The sequence below is a fragment of the Myotis lucifugus genome, unplaced genomic scaffold (assembly GCF_000147115.1).
Source record: "Myotis lucifugus unplaced genomic scaffold, Myoluc2.0 scaffold_8, whole genome shotgun sequence".
Classification (NCBI taxonomy): Eukaryota; Metazoa; Chordata; class Mammalia; order Chiroptera; family Vespertilionidae; genus Myotis; species Myotis lucifugus.
Genome location: NW_005871056.1, coordinates 6,389,895 through 6,406,637, shown reverse-complemented (window position 1 = coordinate 6,406,637; position 16,743 = coordinate 6,389,895). Strand labels below are relative to the sequence as shown.

General features: G+C 51.8%; 1 protein-coding gene across 1 annotated transcript in view; it reads left to right on the top strand.

Moving 5' to 3' along the window:
- AMOTL2 (angiomotin like 2) overlaps positions 1–6,720 on the top strand; it is a 17,710-nt gene extending 10,990 nt beyond the window's left edge. Inside the window, exons 7-11 of the mRNA XM_006083925.3 lie at positions 779–1,074; positions 2,088–2,392; positions 3,144–3,361; positions 3,945–4,124; positions 4,915–6,720. Of these exons, the coding sequence (XP_006083987.1) occupies positions 779–1,074; positions 2,088–2,392; positions 3,144–3,361; positions 3,945–4,124; positions 4,915–4,973 (1,058 nt within the window). The 3' untranslated portion in view covers positions 4,974–6,720. The remainder of the gene's footprint in view (positions 1–778; positions 1,075–2,087; positions 2,393–3,143; positions 3,362–3,944; positions 4,125–4,914) is intronic.
- Positions 6,721–16,743: the final 10,023 nt, after the last annotated feature.

Below are 16,743 nucleotides of genomic sequence, written 5' to 3'. Positions count from 1 at the left end.
CCCCCCGGGGGGGGGGGGGGGGGCGGGCGGGGTGAAGGGGGAAATGCTGGGTCCATAGAATGAGCCCTGGAGTCCACTTTGGGAGGCCCTGGGTGCAGGGTTTTATACTAAAGCCAGAAGCAGCCTGGTCTGGGGAGCCAGGCTGACTTGTGTTCCCATCTGGCAGTACCATTCGCTTCTTCTGTTTCCTCCCCTATAAGTTGGAGGTCACAGATCCTACCTCGGAGGGGCTGTTATGGGAGGCTTCAGCAGAATAGGAAGTGTAGGTGCCCAGCTTGTAGGCTAGCTAACGGTGGTTCTCGTCCCTGTTCCTCCATCCTCCCACTTGAGCGATGTCCATGTCACAGTTCATCAGAGCCTCCGTTTTCTCATCTGTAAATGGGCATCACAGTTCCTGTCTGGCCAGTCTCTAGTGTCCTTCTGAGGCTCAAGGGAAATTGTGACTGTATTTTAGAAACCATGACACCTGGTACAAGTGGACAGTGTTTGGGGCTCTCCCTTGGCAGGGCCATAGCCCAGCAGAGAGAGAATGTAACCTAGAGAGACAACTGCCAGGGCCCTGGTCCTGCGTGGCCATTGACTCCTAACTTAAACTGAGCCCCAGTTTCCTCACCCATAATGGGGTTAATAATGGTACCCACCTCTTAGGGTTGTTGAGTGGGTAAGATGCAAGTGTGCTCACCCAGCAGTCAGCATGGAGCCTGGCCCTCCGTGGGCACCCAGTAGGGCCAGCCAGGGTGGCCGCTGTCACTGACCGAGCCCCCCTCTCTCCCTGCAGGCTATGAGCAGCAGCAGGAGCAGGAGAAGCTGGAACGGGAGATAGCACTGCTGCGTGGTGCCATCGAGGACCAGCGGCGGCGCGCCGAGCTGCTGGAGCAGGCTCTGAGCAACGCCCAGGGCCGGGCGGCGCGAGCTGAGGAGGAGCTGCGCAAGAAGCAGGCCTATGTGGAGAAGGTGGAGCGGCTGCAGCAGGCACTCGGGCAGCTGCAGGTTGCATGTGAGAAGCGGGAGCAGCTGGAGCTACGTCTGCGCACGCGCCTGGAGCAGGAACTCAAGGCCCTGCGTGCCCAGCAGGTGAGCTGGGGAACCCTGTGGAGGGGGCAGCGCTTGGGACAGCCCCTGGAGAGGACAGTTTCAAAGTCCCTGGGAGCCCCTGCACAGAGCAGGCAAGGCCCCCTTGGAAAGCAAGGGTGATCTCTGCTCTTCCCTGGCTCCAGGCTCCTCCAAACCTCCAGTCCCAGCAGAGGCTCTGCCACGCGGCCTTGTGCTGATCTCGGGGACTCAAGACTTGGGCTTCTGTCCTCGGGAGCAGCAGGGGTTGGTGTTCTTGGTCTCTAGAAAAAGTAGTTCTGAATCTTTGATATAGAAGACTAGCTGCTCTTTTTTTTTTTTCCAATATATTTTATTGATTTTTTACAGAGAGGAAGGGAGAGGCATAGAGAGTTAGAAACATCGATGAGAGAGAAACATCGATCAGCTGCCTCGTGCACACCCCCTACTGGGGATGTGCCCGTAACCAAGGTACATGCCCTTGACCGGAATCGAACCTGGGACCCTTCAGTCCCCAGACCGACGCTCTATCCACTGAGCCAAACCGGTTAAGGCAAAACTAGCTGCTCTTATGTGTCTCCCCACCATCAAGGGAGTCGTTTGCCCTCACTTTGTACCGTGTAAATAACTCTGGTATTTTCGGACAAGATAGAGAGTTCTGTCTCCACTCCCAGCCTTACCCTTCCCACAGAGGTAGGATGACCAAGCCTCCTGGTGTGGCCAGTGCTGTCCTGGTTTACACCTGTTATCCCAGTGGCGTTATGCAGAGCGCTCCTTTCCCAGTTCAGAGGATAATTTATGTGGTCGCCTGTGCAGAGGCAGACCTGGTCTTTCCCACACCCTTGGCCACAGGATTTGGGGCAGGGATGTGGGGTCCTTGCCACCTCCTTTGTCTCTGGGTGGACGCAGGATGGGAGAGGAGTGTACTGCGAGTGGCTGGACAAGCACAGGCATAAGCCAGAGTCCTCTGGGGGTGAGCACCAGTGGCCGGCACACCCCAGCCTCCATCCTTGACCACAGTACTCCTTGCTTTGCAGAGACAGGTCGGCACCCCCAGCGGTGGTGGCAGTGGTGGGTCCCCAGAACTGAGTGCCCTGCGACTATCAGAGCAACTGCGGGAGAAGGAGGAGCAGATCCTGGCACTGGAGGCTGACATGACCAAGTGGGAGCAGAAGTATTTGGAGGAATGTGCCATGAGGCAGTTTGCCATGGACGCAGCCGCCACCGCCGCTGCCCAGCGCGACACCACTCTCATCCGACACTCCCCCCAGCCCTCACCCAGCAGCAGCTTCAACGAGGGCCTCCTCGCCGGCGGCCACAGGCATCAGGAGATGGAAAGCAGGTTCGGCATTGCAGGCCAGGCCAGGGCCCCCGAGGTGGGGAGGGAGGTAGCAGTGTCCAGTCCTTAATCTCTGATGAACAGCCCCCTCTCCCCACATGGCTCAGCAGGCCCTCCTACTTCTGAGCTGGCCCTGTGTGTTGGGCACACCAGGCGTTGTATGCATGTCCTTTCCCAGAGATAGCGACTGAGCCCTGGACCTGCCCAGGAGACCCTGGCTGTGGAGGTGCTGGAACCCGCAAGGCTCAGGGCCTCTACCTGCTCCCCTTCCACCATGTAAATCAGAGACTTTCCAACTGAGGCCACACCACGTCCCACTCCGAAGGAATGTGGACTGGGTCCCTGGCTTGGGGGTAGCTAGCATTTTCTTTCCAACAATAATGCCAGAGGCCCCTCGATTTCATGTGTCCTGTGTTTGACTCGAAGGCACAAGCACATCGACTGAGCCCATTTGATGGTCAGCAGCTCTGGTGTTGCACCCCAGGGCGAGGGTTGTGCCATTGCTATCGTCAGATGAGTCCAGAACCCGCCCCTGATGACCTGCCTTTGCTGGTCTAGGAAGGGGTGGTTTTTAGAGCATTGAAATCCAGAGCTCTGATGAACTTTCCGAAGGCCCCCTCCTGGCCCTGCTGCAGGGGCACTTGGGTCCAGCCTGGCTGTTGGGAGGGCTTTCCCTCCAACATTTACCAGGTGGTAAAGGTGGGGGCTGCTGGGTCTGTGGGTCTAACGATGTGGGCATGACCTCTCCCCTCAGGTTAAAGGTGCTCCACGCCCAGATCCTGGAGAAGGATGCGGTGATCAAGGTCCTGCAGCAGCGCTCCAGGAAAGACCCCAGCAAGGCCCCCCAGGGCTCCCTGCGGCCCGCCAAGTCCGTGCCATCTGTCTTCGCGGCTGCAGCAACAGCGACCCAGGGCTGGCAGGCGCTCCCCTCTAGTGAGCGGCAAATGGATGCCCCTGCCTGGTTGGCTGCAGGTGAGCAGGGGCTGGTGGGTGGCACAGGTAGACGGGTAGGTTGCTCTGAGGCCTTTCCTCCCAGAACTGAAGCTCAGAGGAACCAGGGCTTCCTGACCCCTTACCTGGGAGCCAGCTTAGACTCGCTAACTCCAACGATCCTGCCTCCCACAGCTGTCTTCGCCAGCGTGAAGTGGGTTGCTGCAGCCCCCACCCCCCATACATTTCATCACCCTCTGTGCCCAGCCACTTAGCATCTAAGTAAAAATAAAGCTCTTTGTGCAAAGGCACCTTTGAGGCAAGCCCCCTGCACTCACTCCTTCTAAGCAGATGCCCTAGAAATTCTAGAATCCCTGCTGATTTTAAGATTTCATCTACAAAGAAGGGTTCTATCACTCAAAACCTTTGGAAACCAATCTAGCCTGATAGTTATTCCCATTTGGAAACAAATATTTGGTCCTAATTGAAGTTCTTGCCAACCAAGAGCAACCTACAGCACCTTTTGCTCACAATAGGTGCAGTTAACTTGGGGTGTCCTTCCTCATGGGGGGTGGGGGGCACATCTTGTGGACGAGGCAATGACTGTCACCCTCTGCCTTTCCAGCAGACAGGGCTCCTGTGGAGGAGCCAGTGGCCACAGCTCCCCTTCCTGCCCATGCCAAACACGGGAGCAGAGATGGCAGCACCCAGACTGACGGCCTCCCGGACAGCACCCCGGCCTGCCTGGGACTGGAGCCCGACAGCCTTCTGGGGTGCAGCAGTGGCCAGAGGACAGCCTCACTGGGTAAGTCCCCACTTCCTGGCTGCTGTGCCTAGCAAGGCTGAGGACACATTGGGGTGCGAACTACATTCAGTACCACACTCCTTCCCAGACCCCTTATGCTCATTGCCTCCACTCCAGGGGAGCCCCGCACAGTGCCTGGCCAGCAGGGCATATGGCCCACCTCAGTTTGAACTTGAGGGCTGGTTGGGTGCGTGAATAGAGGAACAGAAAACCCTGATTACAGACAGATCCAGAGTTCAGAAAGAAAGCCACCCCATGGGAGACACTTTATCTCCTCTCTCCTAGTCTTCCTTACACATTTCATTGCCGATCTAAATATCTAAGACCGTGGAGATTGGCTAATTATCCTGATGGCACTCTCGGGTTGGAAGACTTCCTTTCGAAAGAGTCCAGGAAGGAGAAAGTTGAGAAGATGCCATTTAAACTTTTTGCTCCCTTTCACATTAGCCTTTGCATATTTGCTTGTGCCTCACGGCTCAGAAAACCACAGGCATGAAAAGAATGCAGCAGCCTGCCTCCCTCAGGGCCCTCCACCCTCCCTCCAAGCCCTCCAAGGAGTTCAAAGTTATAAACAAATGAGTCGTCCATGCAGGAGGTTGGGAGTCTGGGTGGAGAGCTGAGAGGGAGCAGAGCATTGTGCCTGGTGGCCAAGTCATGGGAACCCAGGTCCCTGGGAGCTGAGGTGGGAAAAGTTGGTGGAGAAAGATCCTGTCTTCAGGATGTACCAGAGTTGAACAGAGTGGTCTGGAAACACAGGCTAATGTTTGTGCCTATGCTCTCGTCTCTGTAGACTCTGTTGCTGCATCGAGAGTCCAGGACTTGTCAGACATGGTGGAGATACTGATCTGAAGGAGTGGGTGCCGCAGGGGCTCGGAACCGTTCCCTGCTCTCCTCTGCCATTCGCGGCCATTCCAGCAGCCCCTCCAACTGCTGCTCCCCCACTTCCCCCAGCCGGGCACTCATTCCCATTGGCCATCTGGTCCCAGGAGCTTAGGAAGGATGCTACGGGGAGAGAGGGATGTACCTGTGCCCCAGAAGACCCTGCTTCTTAGCCCCACGTTCTTCCCAGGCTCATGCAGAATGAAGATTCAGCCTTTACCTGCTGCCCAAGCCTTGCTGCTGGGGTATCGACTGAAGAGAGCTGGGACCCTGTGCCTCCCCAGTTGACAGGGAGGAAGGGAGGGGGTATATTGGTTTAGGGGCTGACTTCCAAGGATGGCTGCCCATGGACAGTAGGTAGGCTGGTTCGGTAATGGAGTTGGCCATGGTGTTCCCCTCTGGCTAAGTGTGGTCCCAGCCAACCTCATCTGCTCCTCAGCTACTCACTGCCTCCTTGGGACCACTAAGACTTGCTCCTGTGGGGGACCGTTTGAAGGTGTTAGTCCTGCAGAAGCCACGGCATCACCCCCTCACTGGCAGTGGGCAGGGGCTGATTAGTGGACTGGGATCTGCTGGGCAGTTTGTACATAACTCCCTTGCTTGTGGAACAGAAGATTGAAGCGTGCTGCTTCGGACTTGTCCCTCCTTCCGTGCTCTCATCCCTGCTGCCACGGTTCCTGGAACTTCTGACCAGCCTCCCAGTTAGTTCTCAAGTTCTTGGCCCGTGGATTTTGATACCGGTTGATCCACGGAATATTTCGCTCTTTTCCTCCCATCTTGAGCCGTCCTAATTACCCATGGGACCCTCGCCATCACCAGCCTCGTGCAATGGCTCCACAGCTCCTGTCCCTGGGACATCCTGTCGGTCTGGTTATGACCCTGAGCCAGATGAAGTGAGCCACCGCACGCAGACATCTGCCACGGTGGGCTTCCTTGCACCCAGTTCTCGAAGAGTCTTTGTTCCCACCTGGAAGGATTGAGCGAGGGAGCGGTGCTGGTGAAAACTAGTCAATGAGCTACAAGATGTGACTCAGTTCTTTGAAGGGGGGCCCCCATCACAGAATGGCACCTGTGAGGCTGGCTCCTCCAGCTACCCGTGCCTGGCGCCCGGAAGCAGGGCCAGTGCTTGGAATTAGAACGAAGCATCCGTGTGGCAGCTGCCGGCAGCACTGACTTTGACCTCTGTCCACCCCTCTGCCCCAGCTCAGCCCCTGGAGCGATTGGTGGGCTTGAGCAGTTTGTCTTGACTGTTTTTAGTTCTCCTTGAATCTTTGTTTTTTCCTTTCCTGTTTTTAAGTTCTGTATGTGTTATTTTATTCCCATGGTTCCTTTTTGAACATTTGCATTTGCTGGACAATTGCATATTTTTTTAAGACCCCCTTGTCCTCTTATAGCTGAAAAATACATTTGGTTCATGTGCATTGTTTACAAAGCAAAAAGAAGAAAAAAAGGAGGAAAAAAAGGTAAAAAAAGTATTGTGAAAGGAAAAAAAACACACAACTTAATATATTTTGGATTAATATTTGGTATTTCTTTTAAAGTATTTTTTTGTGCTGTGAACATTTTCTGCCAAAGACCATGATGTGTGTCTGTATGTTTAAGTTATCGTAAATATTTAAAATGTAAACATGGCTGTTTTGTTATGCCACCCTGTACCAGGATTGCTGCTGCATTCCACTGGGTATTACAGTATTTTAATAAAAAATAAGAATTAAAAGTGGTGTCTGTACAGGTGAGACTGCACTGAGAAAGAAGGAATGCAAAGGGGATGGGGACTGGGTGGGAGCCACCCATGTCATAGTGTCTGACCACTCAGCCCTGAACTGTACCCCATACCCGACCCCTGTGCTCCTGTGTGCCTCGGTTCTTAAATGTTGGCTAGAGCATGTCCATACACAGCCGGCTCAGGGTCACTGCCATTCCTCGTGTCGAGGAGTGAAGGGTGCCAGTTATTGATTTCAGAGAGGAAGGGAAAGGGGGAGAGAGATAGAAACATCAACGATGGGAGAGAATCACGTCTCCCACTGGGGATCAAGCCTACAGCCTGGGCATGTACCCTGACCAGGAATCGAACCCTGACCTCCTGGTTCATAGATCAACGCTCAACCACTGAGGCATGCGGGTCGGGCAGGATGTTGGCATTCTTTGCACTTTCACAGAGAACACTTCAGCCTTAGATGGTCTGACAGATGGGCAGCCTCTCCAGGTGGCTTTGCCCAACCGGCTTTGTGTGGCCACACACTGATGACCACAGTAGGAGTGGGTGCCCAGAGGTGGATTTATCGTCCCCCCACACTCCTGTCTTCTTTTCACCCCCACCCATCACAGAAAGTGGTCTGGGACCCTCTGAAAGACTGGGCACCGTGCTTGCCCTCTGTCTGGACGTGGGCAGAGGGTGTTGTATGGCATGTTCTTGGGCACTGCCTCTCTCCCTTGCTGTGGCTTCACCACTCTTGCCTCAAGCTCAGGAAAGCATGTCACTTAAATCCAGAGAAGAGAAAAACACTCTCAGTCTCAGGTGTTGTATCAGAAACAGTACCTGCCTCCATGGGCCCGTTGACACCAAGGTTCCCAATCAGGCTGTGGGCACCTGATGGGAACAGTTACTGTGCAGCTCTGGGCGGAGCACTTTCAGAGCAGGTGTGGGGACTCAGCAGCCATGTTGGTGAGTGATGAGTAGGACCCTAAGAATATGTCTTCCTGAGCCAGCCTCTCTGCCCATAAGAACTGGAGTCAGAAGTATTGGAAACCTCCAAGGACTTTTTTTCAGCAACTTTGCAAATGGTAATGGGACCTATGGAACGGGCAGGATTCCCCACCCAGCACAATCAGAGGCCACAAACCCCACCCCCTGGGCACCCCAGCCCTCTCCAAGCTGTCTTCACCACCTGGCAGCATCCATGCCCACCTTACTCCTACCAGGCCCTGGATCAGGCCCTCCCAGGATGCACTAGGTGGCCTGGACGGCAGAACTCTGCTCCCACTGCGCTTCCTTTGGCCACACCAGCCATCGGCCACGCTGTGGTGTCCAAACAAGATGGCAGTGCCTGTGGCATTTCAAAAACCAGCTTAGCAAAGAAGTTTCTGTTCACCTCCACCTGCCCCCTTAAAGAGCCCTGGGAGGGCAGCTCAGACCCAGGTGCAGGAAGCCCTGACAGCGCCACCCACCCTCACCTTTGGCCAAGGACTTCTGAAGCATCTGTGCCTTTTGCAAGAGCTGGTCTCTCAGGAGTCACTTTAATATTTTCTTGGCACAGACCAGGGGAGTGAAGAAACCAACCCGGCCTGCCCAACGTGAATATGTGTGTGTATGCGTCTGTGCACATGTGTGCTTGAGCTTGTCATAGTAAAAGATGTGAGGGGCGCCCAAATCTTCTGGTGCCCTTGCAGCCACATAATCACGGGTGGGTCTGAGGAGCCACTTCCCAGAGCACTTTGTACATTAGCCTGACAAAGCTCCGGAGCCGGTGGAGAAACAGGTGGAGCTGTAGGTCCCGGTGGGGTTGGGCGGGCCCTGGGTAGGAGAGTGTGGTGCTTGGGCACCTGTGATGAGGGGGCCTGGGCAATGAGGGACCAGTCCCTGGGTCTTCCAGGTGGTTCTGCTGGGCCCTTTGGAGGCCAAATTTCTCTGCCAGGGACAGCCCGGTCCTGCCTGCCCTGCCTCCACCAGGGCTGGGGGTGTGGCTCACAAGAGGCCCCAAGTGCTCCAGAGGCCAGAAGGCTACCTATGAGTGTGTCCAAGCCCTCTCCTCCTCTCTCTCTCTCTCTCTCTCTCTCCTCCTGGTTAATCATTAACTCTGTCCCTGGCTCAAACACCTGTTAGCTCAGAGGGCTTGGCGAAAAGCGCCAAGATAAGGGCAGCAAATGGGGGCCTAGTCTCCCAGAAATGGCTGAGGCCACCTACTGCCTCCAGGGACTCCAGCTGGACAGGAAGCTTGTTTGAAATGTCACCCTCCTGACTCCTAGCTCCGTGAGGACCCAGCCAGGATACAGTGTCTCTATGAACCCACCACATCCGGATCAAACACACAAGGAAAGCACCACAGCAACCAAGCTCTCAGCATCCTTTTCTAAAAGTTGACATAAAATTCTCTCACCATTAAATCCACCCTTTTAGCCCTGATCGGTGTGGCTCTGTTGTTAGGTGTCATCCCCTGCACTGAAAGGTCACGGGTTCAATTCCCGGTCATGGCACTTGCCCAGGTTGTGAATTTGATCCCAGTAGGGGTGTGTGTGGGAGGCAACAGATCTCTCTCCCTCTCTGTCCCTCTCCCTTCCTCTCCCTCTCCTTTCCTCTCTTTCTCTAAAAATGAATTTAAAAAATATTTAAGCCCTGACCGGTTTGGCTCAGTGGATAGAGCGTCGGTCTGCGGACTGAAGGGTCCCAGGTTCGATTCCCGTCAAGGGCATGTACCTTGGTTGCGGGCACATCCCCAGTGGGGAGTGTGCAGGAGGCAGCTGAATTGATGTTTCTTTCTCATCGATGTTTCTACTTCTCTATCCCTCTCTTTCTCCCTTCCTCTCTGTAAAAAATCAATAAAATATAAAAAAATAAATAAAATAAAAAATATTTAAATCCATCCTTTTAAAATGTACAGTTTAGTGGTATTTTTTACAACATCCATGTTAAGCCAGTGGCTGATTGTGGATGATCACCAGATGCCCTGCCAGTGAGCCATATAGACACAGTTATAAGTGGTATTTGATCTGGTGCATTCACACTTGTTGGCCCCCTCAAAGATGCCCTTTGACCTTTCTATAGCTGACATTCTCCTTCCACCTGACGCAGCCCACCAGCCCCAGCGGTAGTCCTCTGGGCCCCCGAGAGGACACTGCTCTGGGCTAGAGCCCTCCACCACCTGCCCCCAAGCTGCCGGGCAGAGGTCCTGGTCGGAGGTCCAGGAAGGAGGGTGAGCCCTGACCTCCAAGGCACCCACTGTCTGCTCAAGGTTTTCCAAAGTCAAGGAGCATTGGCAGGGGTGGGTTCAGTTTTGTGGGCCTGACCTTATATAATTTGGGGGACCCTCTTTAAGAAAAAGATTGCAAAATGGCAAATACAAAATTAGTCTCTGAAGGGGCTTGTTCAGGCCCGCAGCTCGAGGCATAAGCTTTATTAACTGACAGTACACCTGCGTCTGGGGGTGGGCACAGTGTCTCCCCAAAGGAATGAAGCTCCGGGAGGTGCCCGGGACTCGGGCCCATCCCGTCCCTCCCAGGTGGAGGCTTGGAACTGGAGGTCAATAAAGCAGTTTTGCTCCAACTGGGGCAGATGGAATCACTGCTTCTGGGTCCCCATTATAACCCTCTTCCCTGAGGCTGAGGCGCCCACAAGGGGCCCTGGAGTCCGGGGGACAGATAACACCACAGAGCCTGGACAGCTGGGCTGGCCAGCCAGCCAAGGACCAGATCTGTGGCCAGTGCATATCTGCACCCTGATCTCACCCACCAAACAAGTCTCCAGCCCCAGACAGAGTTTGGGGGTTGGGGGGAGGAGGAGACATCTCACAGTTGACTCTCTGGGTGTCCTGGAGAGCCACACCACTCGACTGTGGCAGGGACACATGCTCCTTTCCTCTGAATGTCTGTCAGCTTTTGATTCCGAGCCGGCCAAAAGTCACGAACTGTCCTCAGATAAAGGCCTCATGCGGGTCCAAAGGCTCCTACCTGGGGCACATTCCAGGTGTGCTTGGGCAACACTGCAGACAGTTGCCTGCATGGATTGGCCTCTCCTTGCATCAGTTTGGCCTTCTTTCTCTAGCTCCGGGAGGCCCTGCCCAGTCTCTCCTCAGCAGCCTTTGCTTGCTCAACACAACGCACTGTGGAAATCCTCACAGCATGTTGCATCAGCAGCCAAAATGCCAAAATCTCGCCCATAGAGTGACTAACTGCCTAAGCCACAGCTAAGGTTTGCCCTGGAAACTGAAGTAACCTTCTTTAACTTAAAATAAAGAAAAACAGTTCCCCTTCCCAGACACTTTTCTCTACGGTTTGGGTTCTCTGCCCCACCAAGACTAACTTCTCTGTAAGTGGCCTGCCATCATTCATTCATTCATTCATTCATTCCTGTTATCTATGTTTATTGAGTTCCTGCCATGGTCCCAGCACTGCGGCGGGTACTAAAGGTATAATGATGAATAAGGCGTCTTTGTGTTCCTATCATAAAGTTCTCACAAGTGTTGGCTAAATGAGTATTCTTGACAAGAGCTGGCCCCTCGTCTACTTTTCTGGCTCTGGGTTCCATCACTTTCCCAGGCACATCCAGCCATACAAACAACAGGTGGGTGGTTCTAAGTGCACCGCGGTCTCTCTTACCTCCTGGCCTTTGCACATGCCATTCCTTTTCTCTGGAAGCCTTTCTCACTTCTTTTCTCCTTTCTTTTGAGTTTTAACTCAAAACCCATCCATCAAACTTCAGTTCGAACATCACTTCCTCCTGGCAGCCTCCCCGCTCCTTTATGTCCCCCAAGACCATGAGAGGGAGGAGAGTTGAGACTTGCAGGTGGAGAGAACCTTCGTTAACAGACAGTCGTCTGTGGCTCTGCTTGATTGAGAGAGAGCAGGAAAGGAGATAGAACTCACCTTTTCAATTACTCAGGGGTTACACCTTGTGCCTGTGCTGGGGTCACACCTGTCAGGACAGTAACCTCTTAGGGTATTCTGGCCAGAGCGCCCATGCCCCTCCCCCTTGGCCAGACCCCCCAGGGTTCACTGGCAGTAAAAGAGAACAAAAGAGATTCTGTGGGTATGGTCTTGAGGTCAGAAAAGGAGAAGCTGAGCCTGAGGGCTTAGGTCGAGGTGGAGAGGAATGGCTGATGTGTGAGCCCAGAACCAGCCCGGCTGGATGGCTGGCCCATGAAGCAGGCCCAGGCACAGCAGGCCACGTGGGCCCCAGCCAGCCCCAACCGTGGGAATGGCTGGTGGAGCCAAACTCCCTCCGCCCCCAAGAGAGCCGCTCCTGCGTGGCCCTGCCAGCCCTGGGCTCCCTCCGGGCATAGGCCAGGCGCAGGAGCAGGGTGGAACCCTTTTCACCAGGGCAGCAGTTCCCAGCCGCACTTTATGGTACTTGAGTCCCAAGCAAAACTCACAGGGGTTCAGACCGAGAGCACTGTGCTCACTCATAGCCAGGCAGGGATGGGGGAGCATTTGCTGCCTTTCTGTACTGCGTCCAACTGGTGAGGCTTCACCTCTCAGACTCCCTTCTCCACATTCGCTCCTTCAACAACTGTCCATGAAGCACCAACTATCCATGAAGCACACACTATTGTGGGTGCTGGGGAGATCGCAGGGGAACAAAGCAGACAAAAATCCTGTCCTTGGAGTTTGCCTTCAGGTAGCCGAGAGTCGGGGAAGACAAACAGAAAACTGAAGACGTTTTATAGTGTCTATCAGAACAATGGTTCCTGAACCCTCGCTGCCGAAAAGCCAGTTCATCTTTTTTCTGATCTGCATTTGGATTTCTCGGCAATGTCAAATTGCTGTAGATTCTAGAATATCTATAGTTTTAACTGTTTGCTCACAATGTCTGTGCTCCTGTCCTCTCATGGTGGACACACTGGTCCACGCTGTGTGAGAAGGTGGTAAGAGCTTTGGGGGGAAGCAAAGGAGGACAAGAGAGATGAGAAATTTACAGCAAGGTGATAAGGCTGGGGACAGAGTTGCACTTTTAAAAGGGTGGTGAGTGAGGTGACATTTGAGCAAAGATAGGAAGGAGCTGAAGGAGTGAGCCACACCCACATCCGAGGAAGGTACATTCCAGAGAGAAGCTTTAAGAAAAGGAGTTTTACAAATTTGGACTTTGGCTGGTTGATGTCTTCTTGGTGTTGAGGGGCAGGAAGCAGGAAGTGAAGGGGCTTTGTAAGGGAGATGACATGAGGATCCCTGTGCTGGGGCGACCCAAGGATGACCCCGCTGAATCCTGCACAGCCTGCAGCTCCCTGGGGTGGCTCCTGCCCCCTGGATGGGCCTGTGGTAATCCACAGCCCCTCAGAGCTCCATGCAGCATCTCAAGCCCAGGTAGGGCCTCCCTGGAACCACCGAGATCCTTGTTCCTGGTCTCCTCCCTCCTTTCAGAAACATCTTCCTTCACCGCCAGTTCTTTATACCCAATACAAGGGTCGCACAGAACACCAAACAAAGGCCATTCCCTTGGCAAAACACATTGTTTGCCATGCTCAGTGCATCTGCCTCCAGATGTGAACAGAAGAGGTGCTTCTAGCCCAGGAGGCTTGTAACCATGTAGGTGCAGGGCCACATCTGTAAGGAAGGTCCCATCCGTCTGACTTGTTTCTGCATTTGAACCCAGGCCATGAGGCACCATGAGCATGTGGCGATTCCTTTCCCTTACTGAGCACACTTTCATACCTGCAAATGCACAACTCATCACATACACATGCCTTCCCATCAAACACCCAGAAATGCACCCAGGGACTTGGTCTCATGCACACCTGTCCACAAACATCCATCAGAAACCTCAGGCACACTAAAATGGGCATGCATACTTTTACACACATGCATACACACACGTGCGCACATACACACACTCTTGCAGGCCCACACTCACACCAAACACATAGCTCCCGGAAACACACACATGCTCACTGCACATGGGCTCACTCTCCCTCCAAGAGAGTTTCCAGTGGGAGCAAACACCCAGCATCTGCAGTGAGTGGCAGACAGACAGATGGGACAAAGTTCACTCATGCATCCAGGTGGCCCTCTCTAATACAGCTCCAAAGGAGCAAGCAGCAGGCTGGTGTCCTTACCACCAGGCCTGCCAGAGGACAAGGCTGAGGTGGGGTCAGGTTTGGGCCAGAGGATGTCAGAGTTCCTGGGTGCTGACTCAAGGCCAGGAGCAGACAGCCTGTGCATTCCCGACAAATAGGTCATTATGATGAGAAGTGCTGGAAAAGACTTGGGGAAAACCAAGGGGTCATGGGGCAGCAGTTATTAAATAGGTGTTGCCTTTTATTCCAGCCCTTTGAATAGGTCTATGCAGCATGGGGGTACATGAGTCAGGGGAAAGTGCTCTGAATGGGTGCAGTGTATAGAGAGAGAGAAGGGGGAGGGGGCAATGGCTTAGCAGGGGCTCAGCATGGGTAGGATGGAGAGGCAAGCGGACATATCACTGATATTACTATTGTTGAGCACAGTTGGGTGCTGGCACTGTACTGGGTGTTTCTTGTGTATTATCTTGCAGGATACAGCCCTGTAAGTCAGATAGGATTGCCTCCATTTGACAGATGAGGAAACTAAGGCTCAGAATGTTTAAATAAATTACTCCACCAACTGAATGGGAGAAGATATTTGCAAACAATACCTCCAATAAGGTATGAATATAAAAATATATAATGAACTCATATAACTCAACAACAATAAAAAAATGGGGAGAGGACTTGAACAGACAATTCTCCCAAGAAGACATACAAATGGCCAACAGATACATGAAAAGGTGCCCAATTTCACTAGCTATTATGGAATTGCAAACCAAAACCACAATGAGATACCACCTCCCACATATTAGGACAGCTATCATCAGCAAGACAATAAATAACAAGGGTTGGAGAGGTTGTAGAGAAAAAGGAATCCTCATACTCTGCTGGGGGAATATAAATTGGTACAGTCACTAAGGAAAATGGAAAACAGTATGAAGGTTTCTCTTTTGATCAAGAATGGAGCTACCCAGCAATTCCACTTCTGCGTATCTACCTGAAAAATTTGAAAATATTTATTCTTAAAGATATGTGATGTACCCCTATGTTCATTGCAGCATCAGTCACGTGGCCAAGACATGGAGACAACCAAATGTCTCTCGATAGATGACTGGATAAAGAAGGGATGGTCAATGTATACAATGGAATACTACTCAGTCATAAGAAAAGATGACATACTGCCATTTGTGACAACGTGGATGGATCTTGAGACTACCATGTTAAGCAAAGTAAGTCAGATGAAAGAAGTCAAGAACCATATGATTTCACGCACATGTGGGATATAAACACAGAAAGCAATAATCGAACAAATAAGACAAACAAAAACTCATAGACACAGACACAGTATGGTGGTTAACAGAGGGAAAGGGAGGTGGTATAAGGCAGAAGATGGCAAAGAGGATCAAATATATGGTGACGGAGGAGACTTGACTTTGAATGGTGAACACAATGCAATACACACAAGATGTATTATAGAATTGTACACTTGAAACCTATATAATCTTATTAATCAATGTCACCCCAATAAATTTGGTAGAATTAAAATAAAGTCCTCCAGGTCTCCAGCTAATAAGGGCAGAAGTAGGATTTGTGTCAAGGTCTGTCTCACTCTTCCTACATCCCCATGTCAAAGCTACAACTTGCATCTTAAACCATCACAAGAAAGACAACTAAATGTGCTATGGTATCTTAGATGGGGTCCTAGAACAGAAAAAGGGCATTAGGGGAAAACTGAGGCTCTCTGAATTAAATATGATGTATGACAGTGTATCAATATTGGTTCCTTAATTGTGGCAAATGTACCGTATTCATTAAGATGTTAATAATGGGGAAAACTGGGCGCAAGGTACACAGAAACTCTTTGTATTATCTTCAAAATAATTCTGCAAATCTAAAACTATCCTAAAATCAAAAGTTAATTTAAAAAATGTTGTGTTTTTGCCAGAAGCCTGAGGCAACAGATAACTTACATTCCAAGGTGCAGCCAGTGACCAAGGTCTACAGAGGCAGGGCTTCTGCAAGTGCCTCATCACCTTTTCTCAGAATGAGGGGCCATTTTAGACCTCGTACCACTGAGTTCTCATCATCTGCACAATTTGAAATGCAGGGCTGTTACGGCCAGGGCCAAGGGACACCAAACGGAGTGAAGGACACTGAAGGCAGGCAGAGCCAGGCGGAAGGTCATGGAGTTCTGGGCTCTGCAAACTGGCATGCACTGCTGAGGCTGTGCAGGGAGGTCCGCCTGCTCCTCCCCGGGAATGTGGCCTGGTCAAGCTAATGCCCCTCTATTTTTTTTTTTTCAACTGTTCCCACTAGAATGTGGCTTTCAGTTGCACTTATTTTGTTAAATGTATTCCTATGCATTGTATTGTCTTGATACTTTTATATAAATATCATTGTTTTCTTGAGTTCATTTTAAGACTATTGATTGCTAAAATTGATCTTTGTGTCTTGGCACCTTGATGAACTTTTGTATTAATCCTAATCATTTTTTTAACGGTTTCCTTAGAATTTCTCTACATACACGGCTATGTCATCTACAAATAAAGATAGTTTCACTTCTTCCTTTCTAATCTGGAAGATGAGTAGTTGTATAGTAGACAGAAGGTCTTGCCTGCTGTGGTCCAAGTGGGGATTTCTGGACGCTGTGGCAGCCAAGCCTGTCCCCACCGATGGGCCTGCAGTTCAGATGAATAGCTCTGGTTTCAGGATAAGCTTAAAAACCTGCTCAGAAGTTGTATTAAGGCCAGGCCTGATATGAGACAATGTATGAGGAGTCCTTCGCATGATGCTGGGCATAGAGTAAGTGTTCAGGAAATGGGGACATTATTATTTTTATGGTAAATTTTATTATTTTATGAATTATTCTAGAAGGAAGTCCACTGAGATCCAGACTCTCTTGTAGCTTCCTTTTGTTCATAACTTTAAAAATCCCTTGGTAGAGCCCAGCCAGCATGGCTCAGTGGTTGAGCGTCCACCTATGAGGCAGGAGGTCATGGTTTGATTCACTGTCAGGACACATGCCTGGGTTG